At 43.1% G+C, this 24,648-nt stretch overlaps 1 protein-coding gene across 4 annotated transcripts in view; it reads right to left on the bottom strand.

Moving 5' to 3' along the window:
- Positions 1-24,648, bottom strand: part of Heg1 (heart development protein with EGF like domains 1) — a 75,278-nt gene that overhangs the window by 50,211 nt on the left and 419 nt on the right. Inside the window, exons 1-4 of one of the 4 annotated variants that reach the window (XM_015486854.2) lie at positions 24,642-24,648; positions 14,014-14,037; positions 2,554-2,835; positions 379-678 (exon numbers count right to left, since the gene is read on the bottom strand). The exon at positions 24,642-24,648 is cut by the window's right edge and continues 419 nt beyond it. In XM_015486854.2, the coding sequence (XP_015342340.1) occupies positions 379-678; positions 2,554-2,835; positions 14,014-14,037; positions 24,642-24,648 (613 nt within the window). Of the gene's footprint in view, positions 1-378; positions 679-2,553; positions 3,143-14,013; positions 14,038-24,641 lie in introns of those variants that run through there. The other 3 variants (XM_048794131.1, XM_048794130.1, XM_048794129.1) reach the window with 3 other exon arrangements.

Raw genomic sequence — 24,648 nt, 5'->3', positions numbered from 1 at the left:
ACATACTGAAATAAGCTCTGTAAATTATACTTCTACCCCAAATACTTAGCACTAAAGGAATTTTTTTTTTTAAAGAGAGAGAGAGAGAGAGAGTTTTAATATTTATTTTTTAGTTATTGGCGGACACAACATCTTTGTTTATATGGGTGCTGAGGATCGAACCCGGGCCGCACGCATGCCAGGCGAGTGCGCTACCGCTTGAGCCACATCCCCAGCCCTAAAGGAATGTTTTTTAAATTTTTCTTGTTTTTGCTTGCTTGTTCGTTTTTGGTTTTTGCTTATTTCCCCCTTAGCTCCTGTTTAGGTATTTAGCTAGCTAGTTATACACATTTACTTGTGGCTATTTTGAATGACTGGAGAGGTGAGCTGGGAACTCACATGAGGAATGGTCTGAAGAAGGAGGGTAAGCAGTTGTCTTGGAGGAATGCAGTACGGAGTGCTCTGATCCTAAGGAATTTCTTTTCCTCGACAGCATAGTGGGTTCTCCTGGCTCCAAAGCAGCAAAGGAAGACCAGCTTGAATCTGAAGTGCCAGCCATTTGGGTGTGCACAGATGCTTCTTCTGGCATCCCCGTCCCCTTCTCCAGGGAGACCTGGGGTGTTCCACTCTCTGTTTGAGAAGGGGCTGTTCTTCCTTCTGACCCTGAACTGCTGGATGGAAGCTGAAGCCGTTCCAAGCCTGAAAGCAGAGGGCAACAATTAAAATTCCACCAGCAGACTTCCAAATGTCTTCATAATCTTTTAATGGGCTCAACTCTGAGTTCTACAAAATATATAGATGTGAAGAAATCAAGAACAATTTTTCATTCTATGTAAAATGAATTCTTGAAAGGGAGACCACAAATCAAGACAGAGAGTTTACATTTTTGGATAAAATTACGAGTAAAGGGACAGATTGAAGCTAAGTAACAGATGATATGGACCTACGAGACCAGTGTCAGATCATCATTATTCATCACCCACATTCCACAAAGTTGGTCCCAGAATTGGCTTGAATTCAACATAAACATGAGTTCCCAATATTTGGATGACCAACAAAACCAGGCAGTTTCATGTACAGTTTCTAAGCTCTGTAGCCACCATTCATGCATGGGACACAAAATCCCTTCATACGTTTTTCTTTTTTTCTTTTTAAAGAGTGAGAGAGAGAGGAGAGAGAGGGAGAGAGAGAGAGAGAATTTTAATACTTATTTTTTAGTATTTGGCAGACACAACATCTTTGTCTGTATGTGGTGCTGAGGATCAAACCCAGGCCGCACGCATGCCAGGCGAGCGCGCTACCGCTTGAGCCACATCCCCAGCCCCATACGTTTTTCTTTTAAAAACCGAATGTCCGCAGTCAGACCTCTTGTCACTAGGTCATGAAACCACAGAGTGACCTTTGCTGGCTTTATCCTCTATTTTCAGTACCTCACTAACTATCAACTTCCTTTTGCTGAGTCTTCACCAAGCCCTTTCTCTTCATCTCTGTGGCCACAAGGTCAACACCTGGATTTGTGTCTACTTGGGTGGTTCCCCCCACTCTAGATTCCCCCTACCCTCTCACGTCCATACCAGACATCTTGTACCTGGCTGCCAGATGAATCTTCCCCAAATCTGCTTTACGAGTATCACTCCATTGTGCAAAACTCTTCAGTGACTTCTCACCACACCAAGTATAAATTGTCTGGTTTGCAAAGTCCTCCATGATTGTCCCTGCCCCATTCACACAACTGTCCCACTAGCTGCTCTGTGCTCATGCTTCCCACAGGGAGGGTGCTGGTCCTACCGCCCCACAAAGAGGCCACCTCTGTCTTTGTCTCTTCTGTACCTTCAATCACATTGAGCCATTAAGTCACAGGTCTGATCCACTCCTTAGTCAACCTTCTCACCTCACTCAGCTACATAGGCTCAAATTCTAGCTTTGAACCCCGTCAACTGTTTGACCTTCAAACATTGGGCTAATAACTTCTCTGAGTTTGTTTCTAAATTCCAAAAATAGGAATAACCTGCTTTCATAAGGATTTAAAAATAGTTATGTTGGTATCTAGTAGTACCTAAACATTGCTATTTTGACTTCTCTTCCTCAATTAAGTCTGATGTGTGAAGCCCTAGCCCCCTTTGAGAGCCTTTCCTAAAAATAGCAAACCTCCAAGCTATGCTGACTGGACCAAGAACAGAGATTTGAACCACATGAACACAAACAAAACCACACCAACACAACAAACATAAACAAGTACAGTCTTCCCTGGCCACACATCCCACTAGATCTGTGCCCTTGAGATTGGTATTGTGTGGCAGAATCTATGGAGGAGGGACATGGTTTGAATTCAGGCTGACTGGAATGTAGATACCACAGAATGGGCCAGATTACTTAGCAAATCTGCACCCTTCTCTGGTCTGTATTACAAGCAAGCCACAGCCAGGGGCTTAAGTCACAGGTCTGATCCACTCCAGCCCAGGACCCCTGGATGGACACAGTTGCTCAAGATGAGGAAGAAGGCAGTAGCAGAGATTTTTATTTTCCAGCACTGGACATACATAAATGAAATGAGCACCCTCAGTACAAACTCACTTAAGGTGCTGCCCTGGGATGTAAGAGTTGTTGCAATTTCAGGTGAAATTTGAGTGAAGTTTGTTCTACTTGAAGACTCATTCCTTCCTTCAGCAGTTGCCGTTTCAACTAGGAAAGTACGATTTTCTGGAGCTTCTGAAAATGCATGGCTCATTCTGGAGGTCTGAACCATCATGCCCTCTTTGGAGTCCACCGTTGAAAAGTCCTCTTGATTCTGATAAAAGACGGTATTTTCTATGTGGGGTTCAGTCTTACTTTCTGGCCAGTGGTTACTTTCAGCAGCTGCAACAATAAGAAAATGCATCAGTGAGAACGTGCTTGTTTCTGTAAAGAAAAGTGAACCTTCAGAAAAGAGAGCATGTATAGACCATTTGAGGTTATTGCTGACAACATGGCTCCTTGAAAATCTCATTTTTATTTTCCTCATTTAGAAATATTTCTCTTTCTGCTTAAGATGGAGGGCAGTTGGGGACTGTTGAAAAATCTCTGCAAGGATAAATGAAGTCACTTCCATCTCTATGAGTGAGGCAGCAATGTCAAACCATCTGACAAGCAGAGGCTGCAGGCAGGCAGAACTAGTTTGTATCTAAATATCATGTGGTGCATGCACAAACACACAAAAAATAAGAAAGTTACCTTTTAGTTTAGCGCTGCCCAAAGATAAAGAGAACAACAAACACAATCCACATAAGTAACTTTAATATAGCCACACTTTTAAAATAATGAAAGTGAAATTAATTTTAATATTTGTATTTCATTCAACATATCCAAAATACTATCATTTCAACATGTAATTGATACAAGAACTATCAAGATATTATATATTTTTAAGCATTAAAACTAAAATTCATTGAGTTTTTTACTAGACACATTGAGCTCTTGACAACCACATGGCTGACTATTAGTTACCTTATTAAACAGTGCAGTTCCAGATCAACATTACCAGAAGCAGTGGCTCACTTATTTGGGATTGGGTGAATGGTGATCACAAAAACTTCCAGAAGAGATTCTGACAGTTTCCTAAGGGAATTCTTTCCTTCCCAAATCCCTTAAGAATTACTGGTTTTACGCCTCCTATTCTGTTTTCTGGAGGTGATAATTAGCAGAGGCTTCCTGGAGGGGGAGGGAAGTTGCTCAGGCAGCTGGGCTCCTTTGGGGCCCAGCCCCAGACAGGCAAGGCCCATACTTGGCTAAAAATGGGATTTAGAGTGGTATTTCCAGGGGCAGCCACCAAGTCCATAAATTGAACTTGGGCAGTGGACAGCAGTGACCCATATATCCTCCCTTTCAGGAGTTCCTATCTGAACTACAAAGGCAAGCTGGCTTCTCCAGAGGAGGTGAAATGGTTTAAGGAAGCTTTCTCTATCCTCTTGGTTAATTGGGAGCAGTGGAAAAATTATCCTCAAAGGAAGCCAGGAAAAAGTGATTGTGGGGAGGCAGAAGGGACTCAGATTCATGCCCAAAGCTGGCAAGCCAGAAGCAAAGGAAAGGAAATGAATTTAGCTTTAGTATAGACTTAAAACAAATGTGAGACATCGCCACTGGCGGGTGTGGCTGGCCTTAGAGGAAGCAGCTATGTCCCCTTCAGAGAACAAAAGTAAAAGTCCTAGACCCCGGTCAGCTCAAGGAATTCCACTTCAGTTTCCAAGAAGAAAAGAATAGCCACACACAGACAGGACATGGCTCACAATAAACCATGCTCTCTCTGCAGGAGTAGACTAAGGATGTAAGAAAGAGGCTGAGGGTGTAGCTCAGTGGTAGAACACTTGCCTATCACGTAAGAAGCACTGGATTTGATTCCCACCATTACATGTACATTTTTTTTAATGTAAGAAAGAAAAAACATACACTATAAACAAAACTAAAAGGCAGACCATATTCCTGCAGTATCCTCAATAATCCTGCCACTATCAACAACTAAGATGCTAAATAAAATAGTTTTTAGAAATATGTCTAAATGTATTGCTGAGTTGGTAAGTTAAGAATCAAATCTTCTGAGATCCCAAATGAACCAAAATTAGGAATACAGAGAGGAGAATGAAGACTGAAATTGGTACCTGTTCAACATTTGTGACCCTGAACTTTTGTTCTGATGGCTTCAGGGATGCAGAAGGTTAGAGACTCACTCTCTAGGAGGGAATCTAAAAGAAAACCACTGTGAGAGAGCTGGGACTCCAAACAACTATCCCTGGGGTGTAGGGCAAATAGAAACAAACCTGCCATGAAGTAGGGACAAAAAGGAAACCTGGCCCTTAATCCTGGTTGTAGGTGAAAGAAAAATTTCATCTCATCAAGAATTTGTAACCATAAAGCTAGCCCTCATGTGGGTGTGCAGCACAAATTTACATTACCTGTGTAGTCTGAACCTAGAGTTGAGGATGTACTTAAAAGTGGTCTTAAACCTTGTGAATATACTGAAAACCACTAAACTATACTCTAAAAAATAAGAATTTATAGTATGTAAATTATATCTCAAATGTGCCTACCTGGCTACATTCATACTATAAATAATGGAGAGGTAGGGAGTGATCCTGATAGTGCCTCCAAGTACCTGGCAGAAACAAATGTTAATATTCTCTAGAAAGCATATCTTCTAACCAATTTCTACCAATAAAATCTTTTTTTAAAAAAATATTTTTTAGTTATAGATGGACACAATACCTTCATTTTATTTATTTACTTTTATGTGGAGCTGAGAATCGAACCCAGGGCCTCACATGTGCCAGGCATGCACTCTGCTGCTGAGCTACAGCCCCAGCCCACTACCAATAAAAATCCAATGAATAAGAGATTGCATCAAAAATCATAAAATATACAAGAAAATAAGGCATCCATGAGCAGAAGTCAGCAAAGTAGGCAAGCAAAGACTTCTAATTCAGAACAAAGAAAAAGATGCCATAAATAATGCCAAGGATATTTGAAATAAGCCTTAATTAAAATTCTAGAAATGAATAATATAATTGAAATTAAATTCAACAATAGATTAGATATAGCTGAAGAAAGAATTAGAAGGTAGATAATGCCAAGAATGAGATAAAAAGAAAATATGAACAAAAGGTTAATAGACGAGGAAGGAAGAGTGAGAAAGTCCAACATGGGTCTACCTTGAGGTCTAGGAGAAGAGAAGGAAAGCAGAAGTGGAAATATTCAAAAAGACAGTAGCTGAAAGCATAAATCCTGAAATTAAGGAAGTCCAACAAAATCTTAAGAGAATAAATAAATGCACACATGCCTACACATACATACACACACACACACACACACACACAAACACAGCCAGCAACCAAAAGAAAAATATGGAAGATTATCTATAGAAGATAGCAATTAGGCTTACAGATGGTTTTTCAACTGCAATAATGGAAAACCAAAAGATAGTAGATAAATATTTTCAATGTGCTAAGAAAGAGAAGAAACTAGAATTGTATACTCAGAGAAACTACCTTTCCAAAAATATCTTGAAATTATCAAGCAAGAAAATGTCCAGTCAAAACTGAGTTTATCAACTACACTCGCTAAAGGAAATTATAGAGGACTAATTTCAAATAGAAGAAAAACAATTGTAGATGACAGATATCAGATACAAGAAGACATAATGAGCAAAGAAAATGCCAACTCAATGCATCCATCTAAAGAAACATGGAATTCATGAAAAATTATAATTTCTCATTAGTGGAATTAATAAAACAAAATGAAACAAATCCTGGATAACAAGAGTCTGTAAGAGGTCTGTGCTGTAGAAGGATAATTTTGAGCTGTGTGAAAATGCATTTAAATTACTCAAACTGACCCTAAAGGATAGAAGCTCTTCTAAACTGATAGAGCCTGGAATGACATGAAACATCCATTGAAAGAAATCAATGAATATTGCCCAAAACAATACAAAAAAAAAATCAATAAATAAGCATGTTACTTAGTGATATGGAGAAAACTACTAAAAGAAGCAATTAAAAAGGCTGAAATTGGTTGATTATGGAGAGCAGAAAATTATGATGGTAGAGTGATCAGGGCTTTTATAATAGCCTTATAAAATCTGTTTGATCTTTAAACTATATGTGTAAGTTTGATAAAAATAAAAACTAAAAAATTTTAAAGTTGAACAGCATAAATGTCTGTAGTGCCAGCTAAAAGGTTAACTTTTTGAAATCCCTAACGTGTACATCTCATAGACAAAGAACATGAAGGTACAATTCACAAAGAGAAATAAAGAAAGACATGAAAGTAGTGTTTAAAAGCAAGGAAGTACAACCCAAAATGAGAAAAGATCCTTTTGAAGTTTTATTTATTTCTGCCTATCAAATTGATAAAAAGTTAAAAATAGTATCTAACGTCATTGCAGGTTCAGAAAATGAACAGTTTCATACAATGTTAATAATAATGAAATTGACAGTCTTTCTGATGATAAATTTTGAATCTATTTCAAAAATCTTAAAAATAGGCATATATTTTGATCCAGGTTTCCATTTCTGGAAATAAATTCTAAGGAAATAGTTAAGGAAGTTCAAAAAGTGTTAGGTACAAGAAAGTTTATCACAGTCTTTTTTATAATGAAAATTGAAAGCAACCTAAATTTCTGCAATAGGGAGTCAGTTAACTTAAGTATGAGACAAAAAATTGTAAAGGACTGACAAAAATGCCATTGATACAATTTTAGTTATGTATTATGTTTACCCCAAATTGATAAGTGTCAGCATAAATTACAAAACAGTACATACCATTTGATCTCATTTTATTAAATATATATCTAATTTAAATTGTGTTTCCTGACCTGGGCATGGTGGCTCACGCTTATAATCCCAGCAACTTGGAAGGCTGAGGCAGGAGAGTTGCAGGTTTGAAGTCAGTCTGGGCAACATAGTGAGACCTTGTCTCAATTTAAATTTTTAAAAAGAGAGAAGTGCTAGGGATTTGGCTCACTGATAGAGGGCCTGCATGAAGCGTTGTGTTCAATTCCCAGCACCACCATCACCAAAGTGGGGAAAAAATGGCTGTAGCTTGGTAAAATGACTCCAAGTCTGGAGACCTAGAGAAGTCACTTTGAAATGGGCTTTCGTTGGTTTCCAGACTTCCCCCTAAGTAGGTGAAGTTTATATACCTTAAAGTTGGCTCGTGAAACATGAAAATAATGATGTGTGTAGGTTGGGACTCCAGTGACATTCTGAAGTATAATCATGTGAGTGGTTTTTAACTGTACAGCAGAAAGACTGATGAGTTTACTTGTGCCTGGGTCTCTGGGCCCTTTGATGCCTGACTACTGCCAGTACCAGCTGTGGCCATTACTGGTGGCCTTATCAAAGAGAGCTGGCCAATGACCATCTCCCTATCTCTAAGCAGTTAGAGGCAAGATACACCCTTTGTCAGTGGCACCATTACTACGGCCCACTGACCTCAGAGACCTGCTAGCTCATGATTCTACTTCTACCCTCTTCTTCTTAGTCGGTACCACAGCTGCCTGGATTGGTGAAAAACTATTAAGTTTGGTGTCCCTCTTTATCAAGGGATCTATGCCCTTCTTTCCTCAGGAACAAAAAAGGCAAAATTTAAACGTTGCTTGTTTTTACCCATACCTTGTGAATCAATGTTTTCCATGTGAAGGAAATCAACCTGCTTTCAGCTTTGGGTTCTGGATACAGAAATTCAGTTGAAGAGTCAGTGGATAATGCACAGACTGTGATGAAAGTCAGACCACCTGGGTTAGACTCTAGCTCCACCACTTACATGTCCTATGATCTTAGGTGAGAAACAGAATTGTTTATGCCTTGGCCTCTTACTTGAAAGAAGTAGATAATAACATTACCTATTTCACTGGCCTGTTATGAAGATAATAGAGTATATTTGTGTAAGAGCTTACAACAACCCCTGATACAGTGAGTACTACATACGTTATAGCTACTGAATCGATTTTGGGTTATCAGCCTTCAACACATAGTCGCAGGATGACTGTGGCCGGAACTGCTAATCAGTCATGGCTCTGTCTCCCCATCTTTCTCCAGGCAGCTGGTCAGAGATGATACCAGAGCTGAAACCCCCTGTACTGCCCACAGTCCCTCTTGAAAGTTGGGAGTCTACTTTGATTAAAGGACTGAGGCTGGCTGAGTGGCTGCTGGAACAGCTTGTGCCTGTTCGAGTTCTGCTCCATGACACCCATCTTAAGAAAAACTGGGTGAATTTGGGAGCACAGGGTAAGGCCAAAACTACCTCCAACATAATAAGTTCCTGGTGTCACTAGCTGTGGGTTCCAAGAGAATAGTAAACCATAGCCCACTGGATGCTCCTCTATTTCTTTTATTGCCTATAAATTCTAGCTTAGAAAAGGGATTAACACACAGGCTGGGGCAGGCAGCACCCCAGCCCACCCCCACTGCCACTTGAGTTCCTGCTTGTTTGAGCATCCAAGCACTTTTACACTGTTCCATGTATCTCAGGAGGAATGATGGGTAAATGCTAAATATTTAGTAAAGTCTAAGGACTAATCCTTTCCAAGCTCTGAGTCATTTTGGTTCTACTGTGGATGAGTTTTGCTGTGGCATGGCTCCTATTCAGCATCTGTGTAAACCCTGAGTAGGATAGTAATTTGGAGTAAACTGGAGAGGACTCTACAGGGACCTATCCTAGGCATGGAAAGGGATCAGGGAGACTGCTCTTGCCCTGGGTGGAAAAGAGAGACGGCCCTAGAGATACAAGAAAGGAGGGATGCCTCAAGCTGCAGAGTCTAGGCCAGCTACAGGGTAACAGGAAGAGGCTGTGTCCTATCAGACACTCTTGGAGAATCCTTTGATGCAGGCAGCATCCTGGAGACTCAAAGGAGGATGGCATTGCTCACCTCACCCAGGCCAGCTCCCCAGGTGGTCAGAGCTGATAATTCAAACCCCAGTCACAGACCACCGCAATTGAGCCACAGCAACTAACTACACACTGGAGCTGGGATGCTGGAAATACCATCTTTCCTTCTGCACCGAGGCCATAACTTTCCCTTGTACCATGAATGGTACAAGCAACAAGTTTTGTTGCTTTGCCTGGCTTTTTTCCCCTCAAGTTGACAACTTCCACTTCTGTAGTGTCTTAATGTTCCCAAACATCTGTTTGTGAACCAGCATCATCAGGGATGCTAGCATAGCCGGGAATAGGATTTCCTAATTAGCAGCTGCTACAGTCAACTCCACCGTCACCCCCCCAGTGATTGGGGGATTTTCAGCTTGCATTGTTTCTGAGCAGTGCAGGGGGAGTGTACAGGGAGTGTGCCCTGTCATCTGAAGAGGCAATTTCCTCCCAGAGGGCCTACCCTGCCCCCACCCCTCACCATCAAGCGCTGCAGAGGGCCAGATGTCAAGTGCCGCCAGCTACACGCTTGTGTTCCTGAGGCACAGAGTTGAAGAACAAGCCCTTTATTTTCATGTCCCTCCATTTGAATTCAGATTTCACTAACATCTATTCAGTGCTTACCAAATGTTTCCATATGCATTGTCTCATTTAATGCTTATGACAGCCCTGTCAAGTGGATATTATTATCCTTATACAGCACATGGGGAAACTGAGGGCCAGAAAGATTAAGTGACTGTTCCAGGTCACATTCCAGGTCACACACTCATGAGCAGCAGAGACACGATCTGAACTTAAGTCTTGCCCCATCCCACTCCAGCTTATTCATGAGGCTTCAAGGCATCGGCCAGTAGAGCCAAAGCAAAGAAAGTCCCACTGGCCTGCAAACTTCAGCCTTCAACACAACTACACTGACCTTGCTTCTCCCTCAAAGGAATGAAATGGTGCCTATCACATGGGCTTTGGAATCAGGCAGACTTGGTTTGGCAACAGCTGCACATTATTAGCTGGAAGACTGAGCAAGAGGATTTCTAAATGAGCTTTTCAGAGGTGATTTTTATACATACTGAAAAGAATGATAATAAAGGGAGAGCAGAGCCAGAATGGAGAACAAGTTTGATGGAAACAAGAAAAGTCTTTGTCAACCAAACTGTGAAGGTTGGGGTGATGTTACAGCTTCGAAGTGAAAACGTCCAGTAGACAGTTAAAGATAAAGAACAAGAGATGGCATATGACAGGAAAGTCGAGGATCAAGGGCTGACTGAAGGGAAAATTTGAATCTGGAGGAAGAGGCAGAGCCAGTGACAGGCAGGGATACAAATAACAAGGAGAGAACAGGATGAAATTAAAAGTAGAGGCCAGGGCTGGTGTTGTGGGTCAGTGGTAGAGTGCTCGCCTAGCACACATGAGGCACTGGGGTTGATCCTCAGCCCCCCATAAAAATGAAATAAAGATATTGTGTCCGCCTACAACTAAAAATATATATATATATAATGTAGAGGCCAGCAAAGAGGAAGCCAATGAATGCTGAAAGGCAGCAGTGGACTCCATGGACAACATGCCTACAGAAAGGCCGTGGAGAAGCCAGGGAAAGTTCCTAGGCCTTTCCAGTGTGTTGCTAGGTCAATGAAAGGGGAAGGTCACAGTGCTTGGGTGAAGGTTCATGAGGAGAGGTCTGGGACAGTACAGTACTCATCTCTAGTCATGGAATTCCCCATTCCTGCCTCCCCTTGGAGATGTCCTGGGATCCTGAACTTGGAAACCCCCTCTTAGAACTGTGGGGTTGGTGCCCTGTTCCTACACTGTTGTGTATTCCAGCAACAGACGGTCAAACCTATGAAAATTAGTTTCTCTGTAATTTTTAAAGATTTTTCTGAAATTCAGTTGCTCACCCAGGGAGGGGGAAAAGTCTTTAAAAGGTGGAGAGAGAATTTTAGCCCCCTCTATTTGGTTCCTTTGAATATGATGTGTGGTGCAGACTGAAGAGAAATGGAACGTTGTTCACAGAGACTTCCCAGAGAGTGAAATTATGCTTCTATTCTCAGAGATCCAATTAATAATCCCACACATTTTCCAATCTGCAAAGCACTTTTTACAGGATAATTTAGGAGGTCTAAATATCCTTTTAGATCCTGACAGTCTAAGTGGCAGTCTTGAGGGTAATTCTTGTCCTCTTTTATGGAAGAAAAGACTGAGGCTTTAGCATTTAAGTCACCTACAGAGGTTAACCCAGAAACTAGGTGACAGAGCAGACTGAAGCCCAGCTCTTTAATTCCAGTGTCCTCAATTAACCACACTCAGATGAAAACCAGTGAGGGCCAAGAAGAGAGAAGCACAGTCAGCTCTTACTAAACTAATTCACAGCATGAGTCAAGCTTCACTAGCTACCACCCATGCTGCTTTGCACCATTCATTCTGGTCAAAGTTGACTGGGCTGTCTTTAATGCCTCTATGCCCCTCAAAGGTGACCACCACCTCAGGACCATAGCATCCAACTATTCTGACCCTCAGATGACAGGACTAAGGCAAAGAAGAGGAGTAATAGTTTCAAATCTGCAACACTGTGAGTGACATTTATGAATTTAAAAAATATTTGCTTTCACACCCATTAGAATGGCTACTAACAAAAAGGAAAATAGGAAGGGTTGGTGGGGATGTGGAGAAATTGAAATCCTTATACAATGCTGGTGGAAATGTAAAATGGTACAGTACCCATGGAAAATAGTACAACAGTCTCTCAGAAACTTAGTTACCATTTGATCCAGCAATTTCACTTCTGAGCATATATCAAAAACAACTGAAAGCAGAGACCCAGATAGATACTTGTACACTCATGTTATCAACAATATTATTCTTAATAGCCAAAAGAAGAAAGCAACCCAAGTATCCATCAGTAGATGAATGGATCAACAAAATGTGGTATATACATACAATGGTATATGAAATGAAAATAAATGAAATTCTAATACAGCAACATGAGGAAACCCTGAAAACCTAAGTTAAATAAGCTAGACACAAAAGGACAAATATTGTATGATTCCACTTATATAAAGTTCCTATAATAGGAAGTTCATAGGGAGATAAAGTAGAACAGAGATTACCAGGGGTGAGAGCAGGGAGGTATGGGGATTTACTATTTAAATAGTTTCTAGGGGCTAGGGTTGTGGCTCAGTGGTAGAGCGCTCACCTAGTGCTTTTCGAGGCCCTGGGTTCGATCCTCAGCACCACATAAAAATAAATGAGTAAAATAAAGGTATTGTGTCCAACTACAACAAAAGAATAAATATTTTTTTTTTTAAAAAAAAGAGTTTCTATTGGGATAATGAAGAATTTCTGGGAATGAATGATTGGTGATTTTTTTTTTTAAATATAGTGCTGAGGATCGAACCCAGTGCCTCAAACGTGCCAGGCAGGTACTCTACCACTGAGCTACAGCCCCAGCCCTGGTGATGATTTTAACAATACTGTTACTGTACTCAGAGCCATGGAATTTTGTACACGTAGGAATGGTTTAAAATGGTAAATTTTCCATTTGTGTATATTTTGCCACAATAAAAATATACTGAGCACCAATCACAGGCAAGACACTGTGAGGGTTTCAAGGACAAATAAGATATGAACCTGCCTCAAAGAGCTTTTGCTTTCAAGGGAGATAAACCATAAATACTTAGAATGCCTCTGGGGTATGAGAAGTGGCCCAGAGAGGCAGAGTTTGCAAGGTACAAGAAACCCATCTTCCCTTCTGGGCTACCTGGCCTCTGATCCAGACAGTGGGGGTCCTTCCCCAATAGGGTCCTCAAGCCTTCCCCCAGGATCTCTCCAAATGAGGGAATTTCAGGCTGGATGGCCAGGGGTGCGATATTCTGAGGCAGTCAGGAATTTCAGGGGTTTCTGGGGAAGGTGACTGTAATCTCTCCAGAAAGATGGCAGCCTACTCTAGGCTGTGTTTTGAAATGGTGCTGCGGATGTAATGATTTGGGGTGGAGGACTTTTAGGAGCCAAATGAGTTTGTGTGAACAAAAGACTGAGCCCTCAATCTGGACTGTCCAAGGCTCTTGGGGAGTTTCGTTTCCTTCCTTGTTTTTACCCTAAAAGGTGCAGCCCTAAGAAAAATCATACACACTGCAAAGTGTTTGGACTTGAGATCCAATGATCAAATTTTTAAATAGCTTTCCCTGCAACAGTCTCTAGAGATGAGTAGTGCAAGGTTTACAAGGCACCCCACCCTCCCCTCCTGTGAGGAAGTCACTTTTGTTCAGCAGAGCATCCTCTCCTCCTGGGGAGAAACAGATCTGCAGGACTGAGCTGAATGAGACCCAGGACAGGCTAGCCTGGAGCCCTGAGCCTGGGCTCAACCTTCCAGAAACAGAACCAGCCTGATGTGGCTTTAGGAGGGGGGCACTCGGGAGGGCTGCACTAGGGAGGGCTGCAGCCTACACAGGCAGGAGGGAGAGATGAAGGTCTGTCATGTGACCTCAAGATTTTTGCTTTAAAAATAATTCCATAGGGTTTTTTGTTTGTTTTAAAGGCCTTGAGAAAAGACACAGGGTTGAAGGCCAGGAGATTTCCATTCAGTTAAACAAGAGAATACAAAATCTTTTGGCAATGGGGTGGTCACCTAATTTCTAGGGGCATCTATCTTACTGCCTCCTTTCTTCCCCTCTGGTCCTTTGAAAAATAAACACCTAACAGAGTAGCTTGAGGAGGTTCCTCAACAAAGGGCTGCTTCAAGAAAGAAGCTGAAGCCACAGCCCGTGCCCCGCCTGGCTAGGCAGGCTCCAGGGTGCAGGCCTCTCAGCCTGCGTCTCACTGTAAAGCTCAATCACACCCAGAGAGGAAGCCAGTGGCGGGGCTCCACCAAAGGAGACCTGCCAGGTTAGCGAAACAATAAAAAGGCAAGGAAAAACATCCTGGTTCCGAGGAGGAAGAGGGGGAGAGAAGTGCGCTGAGGAGGGGCAGGAAGAATCCGCCTGTTTGGGGCGTGTGTGTGCGATGGAACCGCCTGAGCCCTGTCCTGGGCTTTAAACATTTACATAGCGCTGGCGGCTGACTTGTATACGTTCTGCAGTTGATTTATTCTTCAGACTTCTGTGAAGTGGCTCAGGACTCAAAGGAAATCACAGAAAAGTAATTGTCTGGAACATTTTACGACTTTGAAAAATGGACACAGCGGAAAGATGTCTCAACACAAAGGACTCAGAGGCCTGGACTGAGAAGGGAGGGAAGCTTGGGCACTGGCTCTCCCTCGGGTGGGGTCCACCATGGGGACTTCCAGGGATCCAGCCGCAGGGAGTGAATGAGTACAATCTAGTTAAAGAGAGAAATGAAAAGTTTGCTAATATGCTTTTAAAATTAAGATCAGGAAACCTAACACTCCTATTCAAATATAACCAACATGTAGACAAATCAGTTGCATACCATAGCCAGTTAAGAAAAAGGGAAAATAAAGGGAGAAGAATGGAAGGGAGCTGAAAAGAGAAACAAAGCAGAAAGCAGAAAAAAAAAAAAAGATATGCCAAAGCAGGATAATAACAGGAATATAATATATAATAGTAATGGCATTTTAGATATAGATATATAAAAAATAATCTATACAGCATTTGCTCCATGCCAGGCACTGAGCATTTCATGGGGATGTCTCAGTTCAACCTCATGACAACCCTATGAGGTCGTCTCCTTATCCCTGCTTTTCTGATAAAGAAACAGGTGAGGTTAAGTAATTTGCCCAAGGTCAAACAGGTCATAATAAAACTGGACCCACCCACTCCAAAGAAAATCCAATTTAAAAAAAATATAGAAATAGAAAAAAAAAAAGAGTCAAAGAAAAAAGCCAAGGCAGAGAGCATCAGAGAAATAATCACATGTGCTAAAAGTGAAAGCCAGAAAGGACAGTGCCATTTCTCCAGGTGGGCTACAAAGGCGCCTTGTTAAGGATACTAGAATCCAAATGGGGGTTTCATGGCACAGATGGAGGTGTTGCATCTTGAGACCCTACGTAGCCCACTATCCAATGGGGTTCAGTGTTCTGGTGGGATTTGGAGAAATGGGAGTTAGGACAGGAGAAGGGAAGGAAGGGAACAGTCAACAGAGACTACTGTACATGTAAGAAAAGGCAAGAGACAAAGAGGATTGAGATTTGAGCAGTGGATTGGAATTGAATGGGCCCACGAACAAGCAAAGGGAAGGCAGGTTTGCAGGAGTAAAGGTAGTGAGTTTGCATCCATAACTGTAATCTGACAGTTTAAAGCGACACACCATAAACACGTGTGCCTGGCAGGTGGCTGAGGCGCACAGATGGATTGCTGAAGGGAAGATAGAAATTCTGGAAATCACCCACTCAGAAAAAACAGGTGAAGCTGCCCTGCGTCTTCCTTCCACACCTTTGTCCTGCCATCCTTCCAGCCTAGAATGTCCTGCTCCCTGCCCCTTGGCCTTCTGGCAAAATCTGATTGATTGCTCATGACCTGCTCAGGCACCACCACCTTCAAGAAGCCTTCCCTGGAGAAAACGCTTTTCCTCTGGAGTCATTTCATCTTGTTTCACAATTCTGGCTTATGTGATCACATTCCTAAGTGTCTTGTAAAAGAGACCATGGCTCATTAGAGATGCCCCCCAAAATGTCCGCTGAACCGAGGTGAAGTAGAAGGCCAAGGGTAGAACTGTGGACAATATCTCACTCGGAGGGAGAGAAGAGATGGAAAGGAGTCAGTCATGGCAAAGAGAAGGAGGTGAGACAGGTGAGAGGGCAAAGAGAAGGAGGACGGAAAAAGTCCACTGAGATTTTCTAGAAATGTCCTCCTTTTCTCCACGTCTTCTCCAGCTTTCTACTCATCCTTCATGTCCACCTTCTCTCTGAAGCCCCTCCTCACTTTGAGTAATCATAAGGCCTGATGGGTTCCCAGTGAGCATTAATGATTAACACAGCATGGACATGTTTACAAAGCATGTCCACGTGGATTAACTCATTTCGTCCTTACAACACTGTGAAGCCAACAGGACTGGTTCTATTACCTCAATTTTCCAGATATATGGAGATGAAAGGACTTGCCCAAGGTCATAGTCTGTTCACTATATTCTGACTAAAATCCTTTGTGATGCCTATAAGGGCTCCTCCTCAAAAAAAGCAGGACAGACATTATTATCCCATTTTTAGCATAAGGAAATTAAGACCTAGCGACATTAGACAGCTTCCCATGCTACATAGCTTCAAAGCGGAAGGGGTTAAGACCAAAGACCTCTGACCCACATCAGGGCTCTTAAGATTCCATTGGCATCTCTCTTTCCTAACTCTGTGGTGGCTACTGATAGCAGCACTCCATTACACCAGGCATGACTATACTATAAATAATTCCTAACAAACCACAAGAATTCACCTACTCAAGTGAGTGTGATCCTCATCAAAGAGGTCCCATTAAGACCAATAATGCTGTTACTCCAATAATGCTGTTATTGCTCAAACCACTTTCTAAAATTTGCTTTCAATAGCCTACAGAATATTCTCTTGTATTTCCTAAAAAATGATAAATTTTATTTGGGATGCATATAAAAACTCAAAGTCCAATCTGATGAATGATGCAGGAAATGAAGACAAGTGATCCTTCCAAGCTCTTGACTCCTTCAAACACTTTTGAAATGCTATCAATAACCCCCAATAGTTCTGATCCGAGGGAAAATACCCATTGACCAGAGGTCCAAGTCTGATTGATTTTCAAAGGCTTATTATTTTGTAGTTTCTCTCCTGTAATCTGACTGCTTCAGTCCTAAGGATGGAACTAGCATGGCCACCTGAAGAGCTTTCTCTTGGCTACTTCTTAATCCATCTTTCTCTTTGGTCTTCACCTTCCAATTTATCAGACATTGAGGAGAAACTTGTCAACTTATCATGTCTACCTCTTGACCTCCAGCAGTTGAGAGCCTCACACAGAGAGATAGAGGCTTCTGTTACTTAGGGTCTCCAGCAAGATCAGCCCTTCTCTCATGTCCCCCCCCCAACAATCCCAGGAGTTGGGTACACAGCCTCTTGTGTGCCTACCATGTCATCTGAACTGTAAGTTTTCTTCAAAAACGTCTTTATAACGGGAAAGTCAGCCTAGTACCATGTAGCTCCACTACCCCAGAGCTAAAATACAAAGCAAAAGGAGTGTGTCCATTTTTAACAGCCTCTGTAGACTTAACAGATGGTCTTCTAGCTCCTTAAGGGATCTTACTACCAGAGCCTCTGGAGCATTTACAAGAAAATCTGACCTCCTTACCACACTTCTCATGGCCCTTTGTGACCCAGCCACTGTGACCTGCCTTCCTCCTAATCCCATGACAAGGCAAGATCAGTTCCTGCCTTAGAGCATCTACTCTTACTGTTCCCCCTGCCTCAGGCTCTTTTTGCTATAGGCAGGGGGACACCTGGTGCCAAATCTCCAAAACAGAGTGAGTTTGAAATGCACACAAATGTGGGTAGCAAGTAGGGAGATGAACAAGAAGAGCCAGAGAGGTATAGGGACAGACACTAGGGACCTTGAATTCCAACAAGCCGGGGGTGGGGGTGGGGGTGGGGGTGGATTTTATTCCAAGTACAATGCAAAGCTCTTGGGAGGGTTTTAAGCCCGAGAATGAGGTGACCTGAATTAGATTTTAAGAAGATCACTCTGGCTTCTGTGAGCATTGATTAGAGAGAGAGAGCAAGATTGGGTGAGAGAACAGAAAAAGAGCTGTAAAGATGAAGAGGACAGATTCACAATGTATTTTAGTAACAGAATCAGCCAGAATTGCCCCCTCCCCTAAAACAAAGCAAGAATGTAGGAAAGGTGAGGAATGGTGTAGTGTGGGAGGGGTGACTTCTAGGCATCTGGTATAAGTTAGCAGGTGGATGGTGTTGACCATTCCTGACATGGGAAGAGTTGAGCACCAACAATAGGTTTAGGGAGTGAGAATCAAGGATTCTGATTCTGATTTCCTTTTTCACTTTACTGTCAAAATTTACCACAGGGAGGACCACATCTGCTGTCTCCCAGGCTTACCATACTCCTGGCAGGTTGCTTTCTACCCTCTTGACAGTCCTCACTAAACAGCTCAGGATCAAATCCAATGGCTGTTCTCAGGCCTCATCCTCCCAGATCTCCCTGTTCCCTCTAATTTGGGCAGACAGCACCAGGAGGTGTGGCCAAATCTAAGCCAAAACACGTGAACTCATTTTTGACCTGGCTCTCACTGCAACTCCATGCAGAGCCAGCACCTGGGCTGGGTCCTCTTCTTCCCCAATGCCCTTGATCTACACGGGGTGTTCTTCACCTAGCCAGGGCCAGTTTCCTCTGCCCAGTGGCTTCACCAAATGCCCTCCAGGCCAAATCTGGCCCTGGCTTCTCCCCAGTTCAGTTCTACATTCTCAAGGGTTCGCAGAATTCTTCCACTGAAACCTGCAACAGTCTTGACAGTGAGGGAAAGTCTAAAACAAGTAGGCTCCTTAATGGCAAGGCAGTTTCTCCCCCACCACTGTGGCCTTCCACCCCAGGTCTGCCTGTCTTTCCCTTTGAAATGGCACTCACATCTCTCCCTTTCAATTTCCACCCCGCCCCAAACCCTCCAATTCCAGTCCATGCCATGTTTTCAGTCTTTTCTTTCCAACGTATGGACACACCGCCCACCAGCATCCCACCTGCTGTGCAATAGATATTGGGCTGGTGCAAGGGCAGACCTGTCTGTGGTTCATCTGTGAGTCCCCAGCACCAAGCACAAAAGAACAATGAACAGGCAACTACAGTGCTCCCCCCTCCAAGGCCATTATGGGTTCCTCAATGTGGGTGTGATAAAACAAACACCTTAAACAGGCCTCTTAAGCCTTCTATAATTGGCCCTAGTCCCCTTTTCAGGGGTCTCTGGAGCCCAATTCATCAACCCAAGTCCTTTCCTGAGCTTTCTTGGTTGTTTATCACCTCCATTTAAAAAGTCTCAACCTTTTCAACATTTGGGATTCTGCTGATGCCAGTCACCTCCTTCACCTCTCTGTATATCTACATTTGTCAATTTTCCAAAGCTAAATCAACTCCTTCTTTCCCCATGATCTCCCTGGACTCTCCAGTCCCCGCAGTCTCCACCTCTACCTGCTGCTGCAGCTCTCTCTAGCCACATCATTCCTGTGGTCTGTATGATCTTCTTGAGGTATTTCTTCAGTTACAAATTATTAATGCATCATTACTTCACTTTTTACATCTTTGATGTTCATGCTTCAAAAAAAGTTTCCCTGGGGGCAAGTTAGATGTGCCTCCTTATTATCTGGCACAGCTCCTCACACATAGTAAGTTCTCAGTAAATATTTCCTGATTTACAAATCAGTCAAACAGGACACAGATGGAGACATCTGCCACATTCCAATGAAAGAGGGAAAGAGAAGATAGAAACATCTTTGTTTCTGCCTATGCTGGAGGAAATAGCGAGTGGGCAGACAAGAGCATAGGCATTAAAATGGCATTTAAACAGGGCACCATTTAACCTTTCCCCCCTGTAAATGGCATTCATAATGACTAGCAACAGGCTCAACATATCAGCCACTTCTCCAGCTTCACAGGAGAGTACCCACCAAGAAAGTCAACAATTCAACTTAGTTTGGTTGATAATTAATGGAGTGACTTCTGACACCAATAATCTATGGATTAGTAGAGAATTAGAGTATAAATCACAATCTCTATGTAAAATACACTTTTAATAAAGACTTGAGGTGTTGACACAGTGGTGGACATCTATAACCCCAGCAACTTGGGAGGCTGAGGCAAGAGGATCAAAAGTTCAAGGCCCACCTGGGCAACTTAGTGAGACTTTGCTTCAAAATTAAAAGGGCTGGACAGAATAGAATAGACAATATGATTGATGTATGTACATTCCATGTATGTATTATATGTCAAAATACATTCTGCTGTCATGTATGACTAAAAAAAATTAAAATTAAAATTAAAAAAAAATTAAAAGGACTGGAATATTGCTCAGTAGTAAAGCATCCCTGGTTCAATCTCCAGTACACTAAAAAAAAAAAAAGATTTTAAGTCTTTTCTTGACAATTAAAGACAATTTTTTTTTAATTTCTCCTCTGCAGGTTGTCCCCATTACCACTGATATCCCTTCCCAATCATGGTCCCTAATCTCTAATCTCTAACAAATGGCAAGAGCAAGGACTAAGGAAAGAAGGAAGAAGACTGATGAGCTGGAAAAATTTTAGATCTAAAACTGTCATCCCATATTAGAGATGAGAAAACTGAGATTTCACATATTGTGGAAAGAGCCAATGGGTTTGGCCAAAATCAGTTTCAATACTGCCTCCTCCATTTTCTGTGTGACCTAATGTTGCCAGGCTTCATTTTCTATGACTATAAAAGGGAAATAACCACCCTCGAAGGATTGTTTTAAGGGTGAAATGGGATAAGAAATGAAAAAGCACCTAACTACACATAGGTGCTCAAAGGCAAAGGATTTGAAAGAGAGATCAAATTAGTCTCCTTCCCTGTTGTCCCCCTAGGATTCTGCAAAGAAAGAGACATTTACTATAGCTGCAACCTCTGTTCACACAGAAAGGACACTGGGGACAGGGAAGCTGCTGAAGAAGTCAGAAAGTAGCTAACAAACAGCATCTGCCATCTGTTCTTTGCTGTCTTTCTGAGCATCTCTGGACAAGGACACGTTAGCTCCAGGACACTTTCTCAGCCAGCTGGGCAGGGCCACTGGAAAGCAGAGGGATCACCAGGAGGGCAGAGGCTCCTGCCCTGGCTCTTCAGGACTAGGAGGCAGTAACTATCCAGCTGGCATTGAGCACCATCCTGTCTCCCTCTGGCCACACCAGTCAGCTCCTGGGCAGAAAATATCAGCTCGGGCATATGCACACATGCTGAGGGAAGCAATAAACAGGTACTTGCAAGGTTAAAAGGATGTGGCTTTTAAGTACACATACCCCATGGAGAGCCCTCTCCCCACAACCTTCCTTCTATTTAGGCCACCTTCCATCAAAGCAAGCAGGCAAGCAGGCTTCCCAGGGTCACCTCCCCCAGCCCCAGCTAGGAGAGGGCTGCATTCCTGGAGGAAAGCCACTCTCCCTTCCCTTCCTGAAGGGCTGCCTCTTGCCCAACCCAGGACTTTACTGCACCTTGTAATGGTTCTCCAGGCAGCCAAGCTCAATGACGAAGTTGGCCCACAAAGTTAGAGCAATTCAGGCGACAGCTATTTAATAGCTCATAAGGGGCTGGGCTCAGAACACTTCCTTTACTCTAGGGAACCGCATTTTTCTAAGATTATTATTCCTTGGGCTGGCTGCTCAGCTACTCAGCATCCTTTCCCATTTGGGTGGGAAAGTACGTTGCTTCTGCATAGATTTTCATTATGATTTCAGCCTTTCCGCCCCCGCCCATCTGCAGATCTCACAATTATAAAACATGGCCTATGGATCTAAAAATCAGGGCATATGAACCTAGTACCCAGCTTAGAACTCTCGCTCTGAAGCCCTGAGTAGCAGGAAACCATGCAGAAAAAGGAAACCTCTAGGTCTCAGCCTCCTCCTCTCACCACTGGCTGAAATACCAGCAGTAAATGGCAACTGAACAACCAGCAGGGTGACAGGTGGGTGCAAAAGCTTAACAATGGCTACACAAACAGGGGGCGGCTCTCCAGGGACTTATAGTCCAATACAGGAAACCCAACCATATATGGAATGTAATTACTCAACAGAGAAACCTTGAACTCTGCCAGAAGGAGGAGAAGGGCTAGAAAGGAAGGAAAGAAAGACCTGGTCCCTACTGCTGACAAGGGTGTATTTAGAAGCCAGAGCTTCAAGGCTGTAAGAGCCAGGCACTGACCACCAGCACCTCCCCAGTGTGAAGGGGCTACAGACAGTTTCCCTAACAACCACCTTATTTGTAAGACTCAAGACTAATTACCAGCAGGAGTACTCACCTCCCCAAATACAGAAACATGGAGATAGAGCCTGGGTGACCCTCTACCAAAGGTGCAGGAGAGGGCAGGCAGATATCAGCACAGGACACAGTGAATGCTACAGGACCTCTGGAAGCCCTTTCAGCCTTGAGACTTTGCTGCCTTGTGGAATAAGTGGCAGTGCCTAATGATGCATGGTGGCCAAGCAAAACAAGCCAGACAACTCCTCAGAGGTTATTCGAAAACCTGGACTCACTGAATTTACCTAATGCTGGTTTTCTTCTTTGTTGTTTCTTTGTTCTCCCTAAGTGACAATGTTTGAGCCACTACCAGAAAATAAGCATAGGACATTCCTAGATCTTCAGCCATATTGGTGGCTTCTAGCAATTTTCAACAGGTAATCAAAATCATCTCTTTTAATCGCACCTTCTAACATCCCACACAAAATCAGGCCTTAAACCAGCAGAAGGGCAAGCACTCCTTGGGTGATTTTGTGGGGACACCAGGAAACCTTAGGTAAGAAGATTTAGACTATTCCTACTCCTCCTGAATTGCTTTCTGGAACTCTTTCATACCTGAAGCCTCCATGAAATAGTTCAAACCTCCCCAAATTATTCAAACAAGGAAAGTTACAGAGCCACAGCCATAAGGAAAGTTCAGATCACTTGGGGCCCTGATTCTTACTTTATTTCCCCCCTAACCCAGTTGCCTCCACAGTCCTTCCCTCAGTAACACCCACCTCACTATGACCTGTGGAGATTCTCAGTCTTAGGAGAAAGGAGACTCCTGTGCCAGCCTCCTCTAGCCAGGGCCCCACAAGTCAGCATCCCTCCCAGCTATTCCCTAATAAGATTGGCCTCTCAGCTAAGAAGGCCTATATACAGCCAGAGACACCTGCTTCCATTCCTGGGTGTCCCCTCTGAAATGTCCTCAACTCCTTACACTCCACTGTCTATCTAGAAAACCTCTCAAAATCACATAGTGTTCCTCAGTTACTTTTCTACTGTGACAAAGCTAGAAATTTTTCTCTTTCATGTTCTTGATTCCTCCCTCCAAACCTAACAAAACAAAGTTATTAGTAATCTGAAGTCAGAGTCACTCCAGGATGGGTCTCCTGAAGGTCTTCTGAAGGTCTACCAATCTCAGGCCAGTGACAGATTCACAAAGACAAGGCAGTTTGCAATGAGAGAACTGTCAAATATGGAGTTGAGGTTTTATATGGGGGGGGGGGCAAAAAAATCTTTTTCATATTTAACTCTAGCAAACATCCCTTGGATGAAGCAAGCTATTTCACTTACTAGAAAGTTGTGAGATATGAGAAAAAGTAACTGAACTGAAATTCAGGCAGATGAAATCTTCTCAACCTTCACCTAAACTCCAAATGAATGGTCCAGTATAGCAACAATCTAGCCTGTCCCTGCTTGCACGACCTTCCTCACTCACAGGAAGGCAAAGGCTACCACCACCACGTTGCTGACTTTGTTCAAAGCACTTTCCATTATTTTTACTTTCATTTTGTCACATCATCACCAGGAGGTTAGGAGAAACCTGGGTCATTTCTTCCATTTCAAAGACAGAGATACTAAGACCAGAAAAGAGGCCATCCTAAAGGTCATAATGGCATTATGGTTAGAATTCCACCCAGTCCTGGGTATTTTTCTTCCAAATCAGAAAAAAAAGATAGACACAAGAGCAACCAGAAGAAATCTGTTCCCTCTCTCTGACTAGGACAGGCAGCGGCTGTGTATAGAGCACTAGCTCCTTGAGAAAGAAAAGGAGAGGGAAAAAGCCAGCGTTTGCCTTACAGGGGTTCAAGTTTGTGGACCCTTCACCAAGTTCCTCTCTTTCAGAGTTCAGTCAATAGATCGCTTGGTTTCAAACTACATTCTTTGTCCTTTACAAAAGCCTTGGTGTCAGAACCCTTTAAAAATCCGTTATTTATACTGGAAAGTCAGGCTCTGTACCTGCAGAGACCAGTTCTGCATCTATTGAGAAAAAGAACAGTATTGAGGGAGAACGGCCAGAAGTTAACCACCCGCGCGGTGGGAGAGGCAATTTGGGGGTTTTGTTGTTCGTTTTGTTGTTGTTGTTGTTGTTTAACGGTGGGTGAGAAGCATTTGGGGTACCCATGGGAGAGAGAAGTTTTCTTCCAAGCTGGGGGGAGAATGGTCACACCTCCCAGTCCAGCCACTGGGGAAGCTTTCTTCCCCCCTCCCCCCCAGCCGAGTCCCAAGAGTCCCACACGAGCCGGGCAAGCGGAGCCCCGGGCCAGGGTCGAGCAGCGCCGAGGGGCCTAGGGTTAGGGATGCGGCCCCGGGGCGCCCCCCAAACCAAGGCGGCTCGGCGCTGGCTCCCCAGCTCTCACTCACCCGCGCT

The sequence above is a fragment of the Marmota marmota genome, unplaced genomic scaffold (genome assembly GCF_001458135.2).
Source record: "Marmota marmota marmota unplaced genomic scaffold, marMar, whole genome shotgun sequence".
Classification (NCBI taxonomy): domain Eukaryota; kingdom Metazoa; phylum Chordata; class Mammalia; order Rodentia; family Sciuridae; genus Marmota; species Marmota marmota.
The sequence above is the reverse complement of the archived record's forward strand: the minus strand, read 5'-3'. Positions and strand labels throughout refer to the sequence as shown.